The sequence below is a fragment of the Podarcis raffonei genome, chromosome 3 (assembly GCF_027172205.1).
Source record: "Podarcis raffonei isolate rPodRaf1 chromosome 3, rPodRaf1.pri, whole genome shotgun sequence".
NCBI classification, from domain to species: Eukaryota; Metazoa; Chordata; class Lepidosauria; order Squamata; family Lacertidae; genus Podarcis; species Podarcis raffonei.
The window spans coordinates 61,058,121-61,073,142 of NC_070604.1; the positions used below are offsets into that span (position 1 = coordinate 61,058,121).

The 15,022-nt window shown below is 41.1% G+C and overlaps 1 protein-coding gene across 5 annotated transcripts in view; it reads right to left on the reverse strand.

Annotated features, from left to right (window-relative positions):
• Positions 1 to 14,552, reverse strand: part of MED23 (mediator complex subunit 23) — a 41,658-nt gene extending 27,106 nt beyond the window's left edge. Inside the window, exons 1-11 of one of the 5 annotated variants that reach the window (XM_053381924.1) lie at positions 14,428 to 14,552; positions 11,514 to 11,545; positions 11,310 to 11,397; positions 9,848 to 9,972; positions 9,588 to 9,699; positions 8,562 to 8,660; positions 7,328 to 7,429; positions 6,504 to 6,573; positions 5,408 to 5,520; positions 3,630 to 3,725; positions 2,973 to 2,990 (exon numbers count right to left, since the gene is read on the reverse strand). In XM_053381924.1, the coding sequence (XP_053237899.1) occupies positions 2,973 to 2,990; positions 3,630 to 3,725; positions 5,408 to 5,520; positions 6,504 to 6,573; positions 7,328 to 7,429; positions 8,562 to 8,660; positions 9,588 to 9,699; positions 9,848 to 9,972; positions 11,310 to 11,397; positions 11,514 to 11,545; positions 14,428 to 14,478 (906 nt within the window). In that variant the 5' untranslated portion in view covers positions 14,479 to 14,552. Of the gene's footprint in view, positions 1 to 2,972; positions 2,991 to 3,629; positions 3,726 to 5,407; positions 5,521 to 6,503; positions 6,574 to 7,327; positions 7,430 to 8,561; positions 8,661 to 9,587; positions 9,700 to 9,847; positions 9,973 to 11,309; positions 11,398 to 11,513; positions 11,546 to 13,541; positions 13,565 to 13,720; positions 13,745 to 13,913; positions 14,320 to 14,427 lie in introns of those variants that run through there. The other 4 variants (XM_053381927.1, XM_053381928.1, XM_053381926.1 and 1 more) reach the window with 4 other exon arrangements.
• Positions 14,553 to 15,022: the final 470 nt, after the last annotated feature.

Consider the following 15,022-nt stretch of genomic DNA (forward strand, 5'->3'; position numbering starts at 1 on the left):
AGTTCTATCTTGTTGGGATTCAGCCTTAATCAGATAACCAGCATCCATCTTCCAACCACGTCCAGACACTCATACAGGTCATTTACCGCCCTCACTGGTTCAGATTTAAATGAGAGGTAGAGCTGGGTATCATACTGGGGAACATCCAGTCCAGATCCCCTGATGATCTCTCCCTGCGGCTTCATATAGAAGTTGAAAAGCATAGGAGAGGATGGAGCCATTGGAATTATTTAGACTAGATGCAGTGCTCAGCACTAACTTTGTGCTGATTTTTAAAAATTATCAATTACAAAAATGCTGTTTGAAAGGGAGTCTCATTACTTCAAAACGTTTGTTCTTAAGGAGTCAGCATCCCTATTTGGATATTGGAGGGTTGTAAAGGAACCATCATTCAGTTTCAAATGAGCTGGGTAGGTGTGAAGGTCACAACTATGGGCTGATTACGGATATCATAGGAGACATATCCTGATAACAGTTTCCTAAAGGGGAACCATAGAGGGATTTTTTTCTGAAGATACAAAAGGAAATTAAAGAGAGTAGCAGCAGCAGAAACACAGGAGGAACAGGGCCCAGGAGGACAGCATAAAGAGCAGGGGAAGCGCTGCTGCAGACAGCACACTTCATTGCAGAAACAATTGTGTTATTGTAGCACTACACTATTCACGCCATCTGTTTATAACTGATCTCATGGTAAAGGCCCCAATGCAAAATGGGGTCAAGTCCAACACATAAAAGTTAGGTGGAGATGTATGTGTGAAGCTTGATTCTATTTAATCATTTTTGAGTCACAAGTAAATTTTTGATGGCGCTGTAGGCAGTTGACATTGTAATGCAAAGCCAAGGTCTTAATTGCTGAAGTTTTCAGGGAATACAGATTTCCTAGCAGATTAATCTACAATAAAACCAACTTGCATAGTTTCAGTATTGATCATTTGATATCATTTGCAGCATTAGCCTTGAATTCCAACCAAGCAATGTCACACACAACCCTTTCATGCTTTTTTTACTGACAAATGAACAAAAAAAAAAGTTCACAGACTGTTGTTATTATGGCAGCACACCTACAATTCATAGTTTGTCAGCATTTCCATTAAAAAAACCATGAATTTCAAAGTTTTGTTACTTGGCCATAAAAGTTTGCTCTGAGTTGAACTGTATGCTGGAGGTAGAAATTATTTCTCCCAATCTTGATCTTTCAATGTACTTAAAAAGGTACATATGTAAAATGGATCGAAATGGTAATTTCTAAACCTACTATTGTGAAGTTGTTGATGATGTTAAAAAATTAAGCCACTAAATATTTAGTCTTATTTTATAAACATTTGTCTATTGGGAGGCTTAGAGTAGAGGTGAAAGAGGCAGAAGGTGGAACCAGACAATATTTTAATTTCACAATTGCTGCAAGGAGCTAAGTATACTTGCAGAGCTCAGTTTTCTCCTGTGTAACCTTCCTTGGCCAAGCAGAGGGGGAAGAAAAGTGAACAGAGGTACAGGACATGCACAGAGAACTCTTGATTCTTCATAAGAGCCTGTTGTGGTACTGTAGTGTGTGCTTTGGCAAGGAAAATGGGGCTCCAATATGCCACATTAGGAACCCAACACATTTGGGTACAAGACAGGGGCTTTAATGTGCTTTGCAACATTTATATTTGGTAAAGATGAATTCAGCAATTAAGTAAAGCAGGGAGTTATTTAACAGATAAGGAAGTGAAGTTGAAACGCAGTGGCTTAACCAAAGTCACCCAGTTAAATTCATCAAGGGATTTAGCCTCAGCTTTTCCAGCTTTAAGGTCCAATTCATACTTTATGCAACAAACTTGTTTGCATACACCCAGTTGTGCAATGCTAAGCATTATAAAAGGATGAAGGAGAGTTGTACATTTCTGAATATTCATGGCTGTGCAGCAGAAATATGCCAGGAAGCCACAAATTAGACAGCTCCACGTGCTTGGGCAATTCCAGTGGTACAGATTATTTTACAATTTAGCATTAAAGAAGCAACTTATAAAAATATTCATTTCTATCTCAATAAAAGCTTAGCTGTGAAAATAATCATTTTAAGCATTAACGCCACAACTGACACTGTACCATTCACCAAAGCTTTTTTTTTTAATTTAACAAACAACACTATATTAAATAGCTGTATTATTTTAAAGTGGAATACTACTTTATAATTTCTTTGCAAAGTCAACATGCAGCAAATCTAAGTCTAAAAGATTGTTGTTGTTTTTAAGTAATAACCAAAGTTTTAGCATCAAGCAAATGTTATGGTCAAGTACAATCCCTGAAATGAGTTCTTTTATAAAATGAAAACACTGACACAACCTTCACTATAGTATTGCAAACACCAACGCCATTGTACTTTGCTTAAATATCAGTTTGGATAAACTTGTTAAATTAAAAAAGAAAAGACTAAAGAGGTCAAAGTTGAAATATATAAGCAGACTAGTGTGGGTATTAAATAAGTTGCAAATTTATGTCCATCTTCCCAAGGAATTTTTTTCTTTGCTTTTTTTTAGCTCAGCCCATTTGGAGATATAAGTTAAAAGAGTTATTGGGTTTTTTAAAATGGAGGCTGAGTATGACCTTTCCTAGTCAAGTTGAATTTTTACATAAATACTCAAGTGTGCTAATATTTAGCAAACCAAGTTTTCTTTCACATTGTTATACAAACAGTTTTTCTTTCTTTTCAAGGCAAGGAAATTTTATAGTTGGAACAAAATTGACTATGACAGTTTGGGTAAGTCATGGGTAACCCAAGCCAATTATTGAACTGGCTTCATAAGATCCTTTTTAAACTACACAGCATTCTTAAAACCTCAGATTTTTTAGGAAGTTAACCGTTTCTTAGCATGTGATGGTCCCACCAATTTCAAGCCCTGGCCAGACGTGTATTCTCGAACTGGAATCAGCGGCTACAAAGCAGCCAGCGTATCGTTAGTCACAATACAACAGTAAGGTTGTGAACATACCTGAGCAATGTTCAAGGTCTAGAGCATTGGAGGATGGGCAGGACAAGACAGGACAGAACAAAAATAAAGAAAGAAAAAAAGAAAAGACAAAACAGTGACTATGAGGCCAGCCTCAAGTTACCCCAAGTCAGACCAGGCCCTCCCACATGGTAAGGCAAAAAGAAAGAAAAAAAAGGGGGTGGGGAGTAAAGTAAAATAAATAAATAAATTAAAAAGTTTAACATTAAACCATTCATTACCATTGACGGCAATGAAAACATGCCAAGGCATTTCACAGACAAATTCAATAGACTAGTGATCTAAGCAGCACATCTACCACCACCACTGCCGCCACCCCTCCAAAAAAGAGGGGAACGTTTGTCTGCCATAGGTTCAGGGTATATTTGAGGCTGGCCTTATAGGGAAAAAAAGCAATGCCAATATATATATGTATATATATATTTAAAGTCTCTACTTTTCAATTTTGAAACCTTTAAAGCAATATATAAATGATAGGAATAATAGTGCCCAATTAACCTAAAGCAATAATACTGAAGGTGGGGGGGAATCATGATCTGATCCTCAACTGTTTTGCTTAGTTAGCTATAGCAAAGAAAAAGAGAAAAGAAAAGTGCAGGTTCTATGCAAAACAAAAGGCATTACAGCACAATACAGTACCTGCTTGTTTAGACCTAGCATATTGCAGACCATATCTCTGGAATAGGGCTGCTCCAGCACATACCGCAACAAAGCAGTCTGGGGCTCAAACAGATCCTTGAAAACAAAAACAAAAAAGCATACAAATGCCAACCCTTTTGACACAAAAACATTTAACAGCTGAAATTAAGGTTCCCCATCCAATTAAAGCATTACCAGCGACAGACATTGAGCAGGCTCCCTTCTTCCTGCTAACATTTGTATTGCATGACTCTTACTTCAGGTATTGCTTCCTCTGATGGCAGGAGTTGGGGTAAGTGATTTAATGCTCTAAGACTTAACAAGAGTCTTATTTCAGGTTATCGCCATAACTATTCTCCATCAACCCCGCCCAAATTATTACCTATCAATACAAGAGCAGGCAATAAATGGCAGCATTTTTAGATAGGTGGGAATGGAAGCTTTTCACAGAAGCAGAAACATCTTCTGTGATGCAGAATTCATCACCACCGGCTTCATTTCCCAACTTGTATGAACATTCTCGCTGTCTCTCTATTCCTGCAGGTTATTTTATTCTTGCAGTCTTATAAGCATGCACTAAGAATATTTGGCTATACCTTCGATCACCTCCAACTTCACCACAGAGACAGTACGAAAAGGACCCACTTGATTTCCTGGCCGACAGATATGAACAATGCGGCACAGTGAATATGGGGCGGGGCGGGGCGGGGCGGGGAGGAGCTAAGGTGGTCCAACACAACTTACCTTTATGTACCGCTTGCTGAATTTATGCGACAATAAAAGTGCAACACTTTTTAGCTATCACGGTGGCTTGCTTGCTACTTTTCAAAATACCTAAACACCCCAAAGCTTTTCTTGTACGGATCCGTGAGAAGTTTGGGCAAAACAGAGAACCAGAGCAGCTGCTATTTCTACCAAACTATAAGGAAATGTCACCCCCAGGAGTCATTTTCCCTGGATAGCATTAGTCACTCCCTCCAGGAGGGTTCTGTTCTTTGGCAGAGCCCTCCTGTGACATCAAGAACAGTTGAGGTGGCAACACTTGCATGCTCACTAGGCAGAAATGCAACTTCCTATTATGGGTGAACCCTCACTGGATGTGCTCTGCGCAAGGAGCTTCTGAAAGCAGCTGGCAGCAATAGAGTAAAGCAGGGGATCACATTTATCAAGCAAGAATACTGGATTTGCCTGTATATAGTTGACACGTTCAATTCAATAGCCATGTGCAAGGAGCCCAAACAGGCTTTGATAGGGAGCCAACATTCCAGCTCCGTACCAGCCCTACTACTCTGGTGACAGGAAGGTGTAGTAGGGCTTTGCTTTTGATTTAATGCAGCACTTCACAGATGCTCCAAGTGCACGCAAGGCCCAGCACAACTGCAGGGACAAGCCCCTCCCACCTTCACAACTCAAATTCCCGTACATCTTGCCTCATTTCAAGCCTCCCCAAGGGCCTGCCCAAGGATCACTTTCTCACAAGCTTCCGAGCATTTGCCTTGGTCTTGGTATAAGCTCAGTAGGGTGGAGATTTTGCAACAAGAAGAAAAACAACAACGATAACGTACTCTCTTTTTTTAGGACCCTGAGAAAAAGCTGTATGTTTCTTTAGGAATCAGAACATGCAATCAATGGTCTAATCCTCAACATGTTAATGCATTCTCAAAATCGCATAAGCCCCAGCACTTTAACCGGTCTATGTGAAAAAGTTCCATAAATTGTTCACCCTGACATTTCTAAGTTAGAAATATGGCTTTCACATCTGTCACATGCACATATACCTTATCATATGGCAAAAGGCCTTTCAGTGGGAAACGAAGAGTTGTAGGATCCAGCTTCCATGAATTGCAAATAGCACCAGAGTTATTTACTACAGGAAGAAGGCTACATCGCCCTACATGTATTGGAAACCAAAGAGAGAAACCATGAGTCTCAAAGTATACCTCTCCCTAAATTTGCAAGGCCTAGGATATTGTTAGCCAATTATTTTTGTATACAATAGAAATACTAGTAATAGGGCTTTGATTGTTCCATGCCTATAGGCATCTGCATGAAGTTACCACAGAGGCTGCATTTTTCAAGCCCCAGGATCAGTTTATTTCTTTATTTTATAAAAAATATTTGTATACTGCTGTATCATAAAGAACTACCAGCCGTTTACAACAATATAAAAACAGAAGAGCAAATGATAAAATCAAAACAAGTTAAAAGGCAAAAAATATAATTAAAAACAAACAGCAGCAGACCATCGTGGGGGATGTACTCTTAATTGTCTGCATAGGTCTGGCAGAATAGAAATGCTTTCAGCAGACATTTGAAAGTTGGCACAGGAGGAGCCAGCTGAATCTCTAGTGTTCTACAGGATTAGACCAATGACACTAAAGGCTCAGTTTCTCATTGTTCTTAACCAGGAGTTCCCACCAGCAATCAGGCAGTTGCATTCAGCACTGGTTGGCCCTCCCAAACAAGACCCAAGGACAGCCCCACAGAGAGCACATTACAGTAATCCAGCCTCAAGGTTACCAATGCATGGATGACAACAATCAAGCTATCCTTATCCAGGAACCTGGGTGTAGCTGGTGAACCAGAGGAAGTTGGTAAAAGGCCCTCCTAGACACCACTGCACAAGTGGTGTCAACACTGGTTCTCACCACAATGATCAAGTTTTGGAGCACTGCTCTGCTGGGCAGACTAGAATGCTTGATCCCAGAGACCACCAAGTGGCAGACTAAGGGCACGCAAGAATCAGTGGCACATCTAACTAATCATCAGACATGCTATCTGTATTTAAACATTATGGGCTAGAAATTGCACATTAGATCCTTCAGCTGCTGCCAAAAAAGCTAACAGTACATTGCTATATTTAGAAACTCTTACCACAGATGGAATTGATTCTCGCTGTAGGTCTGAAGGAATCCACGAAGTCCGATACTAGGTTGCCTAACAACTTAAAAAGTAAATAAAACTGGAAGTCAAATACCCAGTTGAATTTGCACCCAACAAGCAAATTACTTCAACCAGTACTATGAGATTAATCCAAATGCTATAAATCTTCACCAGTAAGTTATCATAATTTGAATTAACAACTTGGTCAGCAAAACTGGCTTCAGCCACTAACTGTTACATTATCCAAAAAAGGGCAAAGCAGTCTTTAGCCTGCCTCCTTTCAAATGTCAACAACAACATTAACTAAATCTCTTCACATTATGAACCTCCACTGTCCTTTCCTGTGTGCAAAGGAAGATAAACAAACAAGAGCAATCAGCAAACATGCATAAGGGAAGAACTCTTGAGTGCAACATCAGACAATAGGATTATAAAAAGGAAATGACAGACACACACATTTTTTTATGATATATAAAGGACCTATTCTTAACAAAATGAAGATGCAGTGAAATAGGAAATGCAAAGCATTTCTGTAGTTTCCTTTACAGTACAATCGTTCTAGGATGCTCTACAGTAAATCTCAAGGAGCAATTGGTCCGAGACTAAGCTTGCCTGGATAAAACATCTGAGGTGCGTATTTGTGACAGTGATGAAATCCTTTTGATCAAGGGCTATACTGCATGCCTACTAAGAACTTGGCACACTGACCCTAGATGTCATTTCCCTTCCCTTTGGAATAATCTGGTCTCATACTACTCCAGGCTTTAAGGAAATGAAGGCATTTTGTCCTTTTAAATATATATCTTAAGCCTTACCCAATGTGGAAGTTTTCCTTCGGGATACAACTTTCGGATCTCTGTGACTGCAAAGTAGGCAGGTAATAAACATGCATTCCTTTCCAAAATGTATGCAACTACCTAGGTAACAACAAAGAGAGAAAAACTGAAGGGAAAAATTGTTTACAAAATTTAGAGAAAAGCATGTGAAACACAGTGAAATGTTACCATATGGAGCAATCCTGTTCATGGTTCCAGCAAGTCATACCCAGACCACTGCCCCAAATTTCTGTCTTCCCCTAGCCACCGAACAAGCTCAGTCTTCATTTGGTTGTGCTCCCTTACATTTTGGACTTTTATAAACCTTGCAGTTCCCCCAAGCATTTTGCACTTGTTTTATGAATGTAATTTTATTGTTGATTTTATGCTGTTCCCTGCCATTATATTTTTTCTTAATGCTGGCAGTATAGAAATTTTTGCAAATAAAATTAAAATAAAGCATGGCACTATCTGCCTTCTTGTTTCTCAGTGACCTCATTCTGGCTCTATGGCCACCAGCACTCAGCACCTGTGTTTCTTATTAGAGGGGACGGAACAGAATGGAATGGAGGGAAGGATAAAACAAGGTCATAATGAGGAGATTTGGTTGCAATGTTTCAGGCAAACAAGTTTCAGCTTTAATTTTACGCTCAAACTACGATGGGGTGCTCCGACATCTCAGAAGGCTAAAAATGGAATCGTTGAAAGGATGCTAACCATCTAGATTTTTAAAGCAGTTAGCACTCTTAGTTGAACACATTGAAAATACTATATCCAATATAAAAAAAAAGATTCAGGAAGGCTGGACAACAAGAAAGAATGTTTTTCTTCCAGGACATAACATGAAAAGAACCACAGTGATTAGAACCAAACTTCATATTTTAATTCACTTTCTTCTTTTTTTAGTAGTTACAATGCTTGCTTTGCATAAAGATTTGGATGTGTTGTCTGAATATCTCAAGAGACCTTTAAGAAAATCTCCTGTCAAGAAGGTGCTGCAGATACACTACTATTGCACTCTGCATCTTACACACAGAGAATAACTTTCTCTAGTAGATGCATGTCAGATAAACTTTCTCAGAGGTCTCTTTTAAGACAACCAAAGATTAATTGGCTTTTAAACCAAATTGAACATGTAAATTTCAAATGCTTCCCCGAAGCCTTGTTTGACAGACGTCTGCAGTTTAAAATAACTTATTGTGTTATTGCATCCTGCACCACTTCACAACTTTACCTCTCTTGCTGCTAAAAGTTGCTGCACAACAGCAGAGCTCACTGTGTTGGGAATAGTTAGGATTTTTTCTAGGATACCCTTCAAAAGATCTCGCACACCCTATAAAAACACAGAAAAAAATTATATAGATAAAATCTGGGAAAACATAGTGTACATGTTTGAATTTTATAGAAATGGAAGATACACACACAGATATACAATTTTTCAGTTCTTATAATTATACTGATTGTCATCCACTTTCTTAAAGCAATGAATACCATATACACAAATTTATCCAATGGGTTCAGCTTCTCTTGCTGCCCAAATGAGGTTGCTTGTTAGAACTACACATTATTTCCCAGGAGCTGGTAAGGAAAACTGTGTGAAGAAGTAAGCTACTGTGCATTGATTCCCCTGCTGGATGTTGGGTGTGAGTTTATCATTGTTGAATGCCTCAATTCAGCTATTAGGACCGTACACACAGCTTCCAATGCTGCACTGGAAACCAAACTACAATTTTTGAAATATGGTCGTACAGATGAGATATGCATGCAATGATTATGATCCACATCATCACAGCACAGTTACTATGCTGATATACTTTGCACCTTTTTCGAGGTGATGATGAAAAGGCGTGTCCCCTATCCACTGTTTGGAATTGCTATGCATAATTATTCCTATGTGAATCCCACCAGTTTGGGAAACCCTATAATTCAAAGTAATTTTTGAGTGGTCAACTATCAACAGTGTTGGCAATCAGAAAATCTGGATTAAAAACATCAGCTCAAGTCCTGGAATCATTAAGTGTCCTCAAGAAGCAATTTTTCTATCTCTGTTTCAACTCTACTCTCAACAGATATAATAAATGATAGCCTACATCATACAATTACTGAATAAGCCCAAGGTATAGCAAGGGCGATCCCAAGCCTCAGGATAAGGTAGGCATTAAATTTAAATAAACAACCTAGAAAACTGTTTGTAGCCTATAATAGCAATATAAAAAGCACAATGAAGTATTGCAACACAGAGATTTTTAAAGACCATTACCTTGTAGTCTACACCACCGATTATTTTTTGGACAAGCTTAAATGTTAGAGACCAAAGCTGTGTCCTTTCCCACTCTAGGTTATCAGAATTTAGCAGAGATTCACAAACCATCCTGGAGAAATTGAAAACAAAAGTGAGTGATGTATTTTCTAGGAGCAAGTTGCCAGACTCCAAGTATTAGTGCATATGAGGACAATTCTTAAGCACCCAATTTTCCATCATGCTTTTCCACAGGCCCAGTTTGTCTGGAAGAAACGTACCTTGGTGGAAGCAGCCCAGTCTCCACAGCCATTGCTAAACAGTCATACAGAAAAGAAATTCTTTTAGGACTATGCTGGCTATGTATGAACCTTACAATCCACTGAACACATTGTTCATGAGATTCCTGTAAAAGAAAAGATAAACATGTTAGTAATTCAGATTTCATAAACTTGAAAAGAAATTGGGAACAAGTAAATATTTACAGTAATAAAACCTCCAAGCAAGTATCTTTAATAATTCCTGTTTGTGAAGAGGATGGAAAAAGATTCTCAAAACAATTCTCTGGAAGACTATTCAGTAAAGTCCATTACTATTAATCTAATCAAGCAACACAGATTACTGGAAAGAAGGGGAGTTGATAGACCGCTGAGATTTGAATTTGGGGTTGTTTCACAGAACAGCAAGGGCCTAGGAAAGTGCAGAATGGTACGGTGAGTTCTATCCTTCTTGCTATGCCAGCAACTGGCTTGCTATGCCAGCCACATGCTGGTGTAGCTCAGGGGTCCAATGGCAAGGCCCCTTGGGGGATCTGCAAGGCTTAGAATCAAATGAATTTGAAGCCTCCAATGGGCCTCCCTTACACTCCATTCTGGGGCCTTTCCCATGTCTACTGCTGGTAGGACTGCCAGCAGGAGCTTCCTGGCCACTTGTGCAGAGCTAGGTTAGGAACAAAATGCGAGTAAGCGGGTATCTGATAGAGGTGTGTAAAATTGTGCAAGATGCGGGAAAAGGGAATGGAAAGAATTTTTTCTATCTCTCTCCTGACACTAGAACTCAGGGTCATCCAATGAAGCTGAATTCAGGACAGATAAAAGTACTCATTCACATGGTGCACAGTTGATGAAGTTCGTTATCCCGATATATAATAATGGCCACAAACTTGGATGATTTTAAAAGGGAATTTGACAAATTAATTGAGGATAAGGCTATCAGTGAGTATTAGCTTTGATGGCTGTGTACCATCTATTGGAGGCATTATGCCTTTGCACACCAGTTGCTGGGAATCACAAGTGGGGAGAGTACTGCTGCATTTATGTCCTGCTTATGTGCCACAGGCATCTCTTGGGCCACTTGAGAACAGGATGCTGGACTAGACAGACCTTTGGTCTGATCCAGAAGATCAGCGATCTTGTATTCTTATATTCCTGCTAAGCCCAACATATGAGCAGAAACCAGGAACAGCAGCTTATAAAGCAGAACTGGCTGGGTGGTGCACAGAGACCCTAAGACAACATTCTGGCATCTTAAAAAGAAAACAGCACACCCTATTAATTAGCTGAACTTCAGGACCTGCCTGTGGTTTTTAACTACTGGAAGCTATCTGAGATCTCTAAACAGCAGAAATTCCACTCACAGAGTTACTGGCATTATTGTATAGAATTATGAAAACCTGATCTGTAAGTTGATAAACTGCTTTGGGTGTTGTTTCTAAAAAATGTCAGCAACAGATTAATTACTCACCTGAGAAAGATTGCTCCAGAACTGTCTAAAGGCTCCCAAGCAACTGATCAATTTGGTTCTCTCATCTTCAGGAGTGTCCATAAACATGCTGTAGAAAATAAAACCACGATTATTATTTTTTTTTAGGGGGGCAACACATTCCATCATCAGAAAATACAACAAGATGTTTGCTATCATGCAAGCAAATAGTTTCAGTGGACTTACCCAGGAAAGGCTTCCTCTATGACCTCTGTTTTCTACAAAGGGGAAAAAACAAAAACAAAACAAGTTCTTGATGACAAACGAAACTTGGCTTCTCCCCTACATTTTCTCTACCCTATGTTAAATCAAAGGCTCCACAGTAACTGGGGGAAGCAAAGTCATCAACTAATCAAAAATGTAACTGCTGAAATGAAAATAAGCCACAAGAAAAATGAATGCTAAAAGATCCAGGCAGAAAGGGAGGCCTTAACAATTTTTATACCTATACTCCACTTTTCAGACACTACTGGTTCCCAAAGAGGCTTAAAATAAAAATTTGCATAAAGGAAAATAATATACTGTTGTCAGTATCAAATGCTGAAAATAACAGAAGAAGGTTAAGTTTCCATATCTTGATGCTTTATTAATCAAACACACAACAGCAGCCTTTGACACTACTAGTAGCACTAGTCTGTCTCTGACTCTTAGTGGTCAACATCTGAAGCCTGTAGATTTGCATCCTGTAATCCTGTATACCTTTACCAAAATATTCAGCTTGCTTCATCAAGCCTAGACCGTAAGTGTGGACTGCAGAGTCCAAGCAGTGTTAGAAACTGAGATATTAAAGCTAGGAGCTAAATGGCACCTTAAAACTAGGTTATGGGTGCAACAGAATGTCTAGGTGTGCTTTTTTATAAAAAGAAGACAAAGCTGAAAATGAATGAATGAACTGTAGCTAAAATATTATGTTCATTTTTCATAGGGTCTAGTTCTTCTCCTGCCCACCCCTCAATATTCTTTTTTTAAAAAGTAATTTTTTATTGTTTTCCTTAATTATTCTTTTCCAACAAATTGTAAAAACACCATACATTCCCTTTGACTCTGCCGAGTCGCGACCCCCCCCCCCCGGTATATTTAACCCCTTTCCATCACATCATTCTCATATTAGTACTATTATACATTGGAGGTATTATGTCAATCCTGCTAGTGTCTTGACCTCTTTACAATTCTTCTTTAAATATTCAATAAATTTACTCCAGTTATTTTGGTATCTTTGATCTTCCCTGATCGTCCCTGACAGTTTGGCAAGTTCTGCATATTCTGTCAACTTCACCTGCCACTCCTGGATAGTCGGTATATCTTGTACTTTCCATCTTTGGGCCCAAAGCCCACCCCTCAATATTCTTAAGAGGGTCTCTTCTCCAGAGAGTAGCTAGAAGTGGGGAGGCAGAAATTTCCACTCTGCAGTTTTAATCTGAAATCTTAGGTGCAGTATTGCGCCCAGAGCTCAGAAACTGCTCACAATAATGAAATTCCCTGTTGCAAAATGCGCCTACAACAATGGGAATTTTGAAAATTCCGCAACTAGAGCGGTGCTTCTGAGCAAGCGCAGAGCGTGATAGAGCGCTTCTGCGCATGCGGCGAAACCCGGAAGTATACACTTCCGGGTTTGCCGCGTTTGCAAGCCAAAAAGACGCAACATGAACCTAACGCAACAATAGGCATGACTGTACTATAATAAAGTTCAGTAGATAGCATACCATACAACAGGGATGTCAAACTGGATCCTGCCAATGGGTCTGTCCCTTATGTCCCTCACACCATCCAAAGTTTGCTGTTAATCACATAACATCATAATAATGTCAGGTGATCTGTGTTGGCAGTGAAAAAGCCTCAACAGTCAGCTGACCATCCGGGCTTGCAAAGTGCAATGCACAGTGCTAAGCAAACTCCATCACTGATTGTCAGCACTCACAATGAACTGTAAAGAACCACCTTTGGTCCAGCAAGGTCTTTACCTGTCTCACACCACCTTCGAAGCCCACCACCTTCCAAGGGAATCCATTCCACTGTCATAAAATTCTTCCTGATATCTCCTTTTGGGTGCTCCTAACCAAAATCAGCACTGCTTTATGAACCCGTCCCTTCAATAGATAGCATCCAAAAAGCATCATACTCCAGCCCCAGCCTTCTACCCCAGAGACATTCTTGGCCTTACTACCACTCCACTTTGTCCACATAGTGTCATTATGTAGCCTTGTATTTAACAACCTGCAGGGCAAGCAGGAATTCCATGCAGGTGAGGGGGATGATGGAGGAGAGATGTATCACTCAATTCCTCTTCCACCCCCACCCCACTTGGTTTCCCTATTAGCATGGAGGAAGAAAGGGGAATAATTTCATCCACAACCAGCATGGAAACGCAGTGGGCTAAGTATTATTATTATTACCTTAAGAAGCTAGTAGCCTGTGCTTCCATGGTGGTTATAGAGTGGGCATCTCTCCACAACACCCTGCATAGAAATGCTAGTAGCCTTACTGTTTTCTTTTTAAAAAGGGTAGTAGTCCTTATCCAAAAGCCGTTTTCAGACATTCATCCAGGACACATGGAGGGCAAAAGTATGTAGACCAGGGAATGCTTACATGCAAGTTCCCGATGCTTGTAAGTACGATCAACCAGATATGTTTGCAAGTCCTCTTCAGACTTCCATGTTGAAAACACACACATCAAGGTAGGTGCAGCAGACCAGCTCAGTAACATAGGAGGCAGGGCTAACATGTGCAGCCCATCCCTTTAAACCTTTGCATGCGTCCAGAGTGAATATTTTGGGGGTTGCCTCCAAGCGAAGCTCCCTGCGTTGTTCTTGTTGGGAGAGCGCGCCACTGGAGCTGCGGCCCCCCTTCCTCTCTCCTGGCAACCTGTGGCCCTCCGTGGATGTGACTGGGCTCCGGCTTCCCGTCAGCCAACACGGCCTGTGGTCAGGGGCGCTGGAGCCCGGCAGCATCCAGGCAGGGGCCCTTCCCTGCCCCCGGCACCGCTGCTGCGCTTCCCTTTCACGACACGGGTCTTGCCCGCCTCAGCCCGCCAGCGCCTCCATTCCGACGACACGCAGCCACCCACTGTCCACGCGAGCAGCTTGGAGCCGCGGGAACTCACCACCACCTCCTCAAAGATGCTCTGCAGCTGCGTCTCCATCGGGACCGCCATGACGCCGGCGGAGGAGGAGGCCTCCTCTTTCGCTAGGAGCCGGCCGGAAACAAGGAAACTGCAGAGCGGCGCACCGGAAGCCGCTTCCTTTCTTATCCGAGTCGCCGGCGCAGCTGCGGCGTTTCGGTTCCGTAACCGCGAGCTCCAGCCTGGCGAGGGAGGCGGGAGGCGGCGGGGCTCTTTCGGCTGGGTCAGGGATGCGAAGCCGGTCCCGGGTGGGTGGGCTCGAAAGGGAGGTCCGCCGAAGCTCCATGGAACTCGCTCTCAGGTAGACGGGCCGCCGCCTGCTTCTGCAACCTGTACCTAGGCAGGCTCCCTTGGCTCGCCGGGAATTTCCCTCAGAATTATTATTATTTATTATTCTTAGACTTATTAGTGGTTATTCGGGAGTAAATGCTAGCCAGCAGCGTGTGACGCAAATCCAGGCTGTCTCATGCCACTGAGAAAAAGCTACAGATGTACCAAGCGTGGGACATTTCTACGGAGAGAGGAGTTAGGAGAATCTAAGAAGATGCCTATCAGAGTTAGGATGCCGGCTTGACCT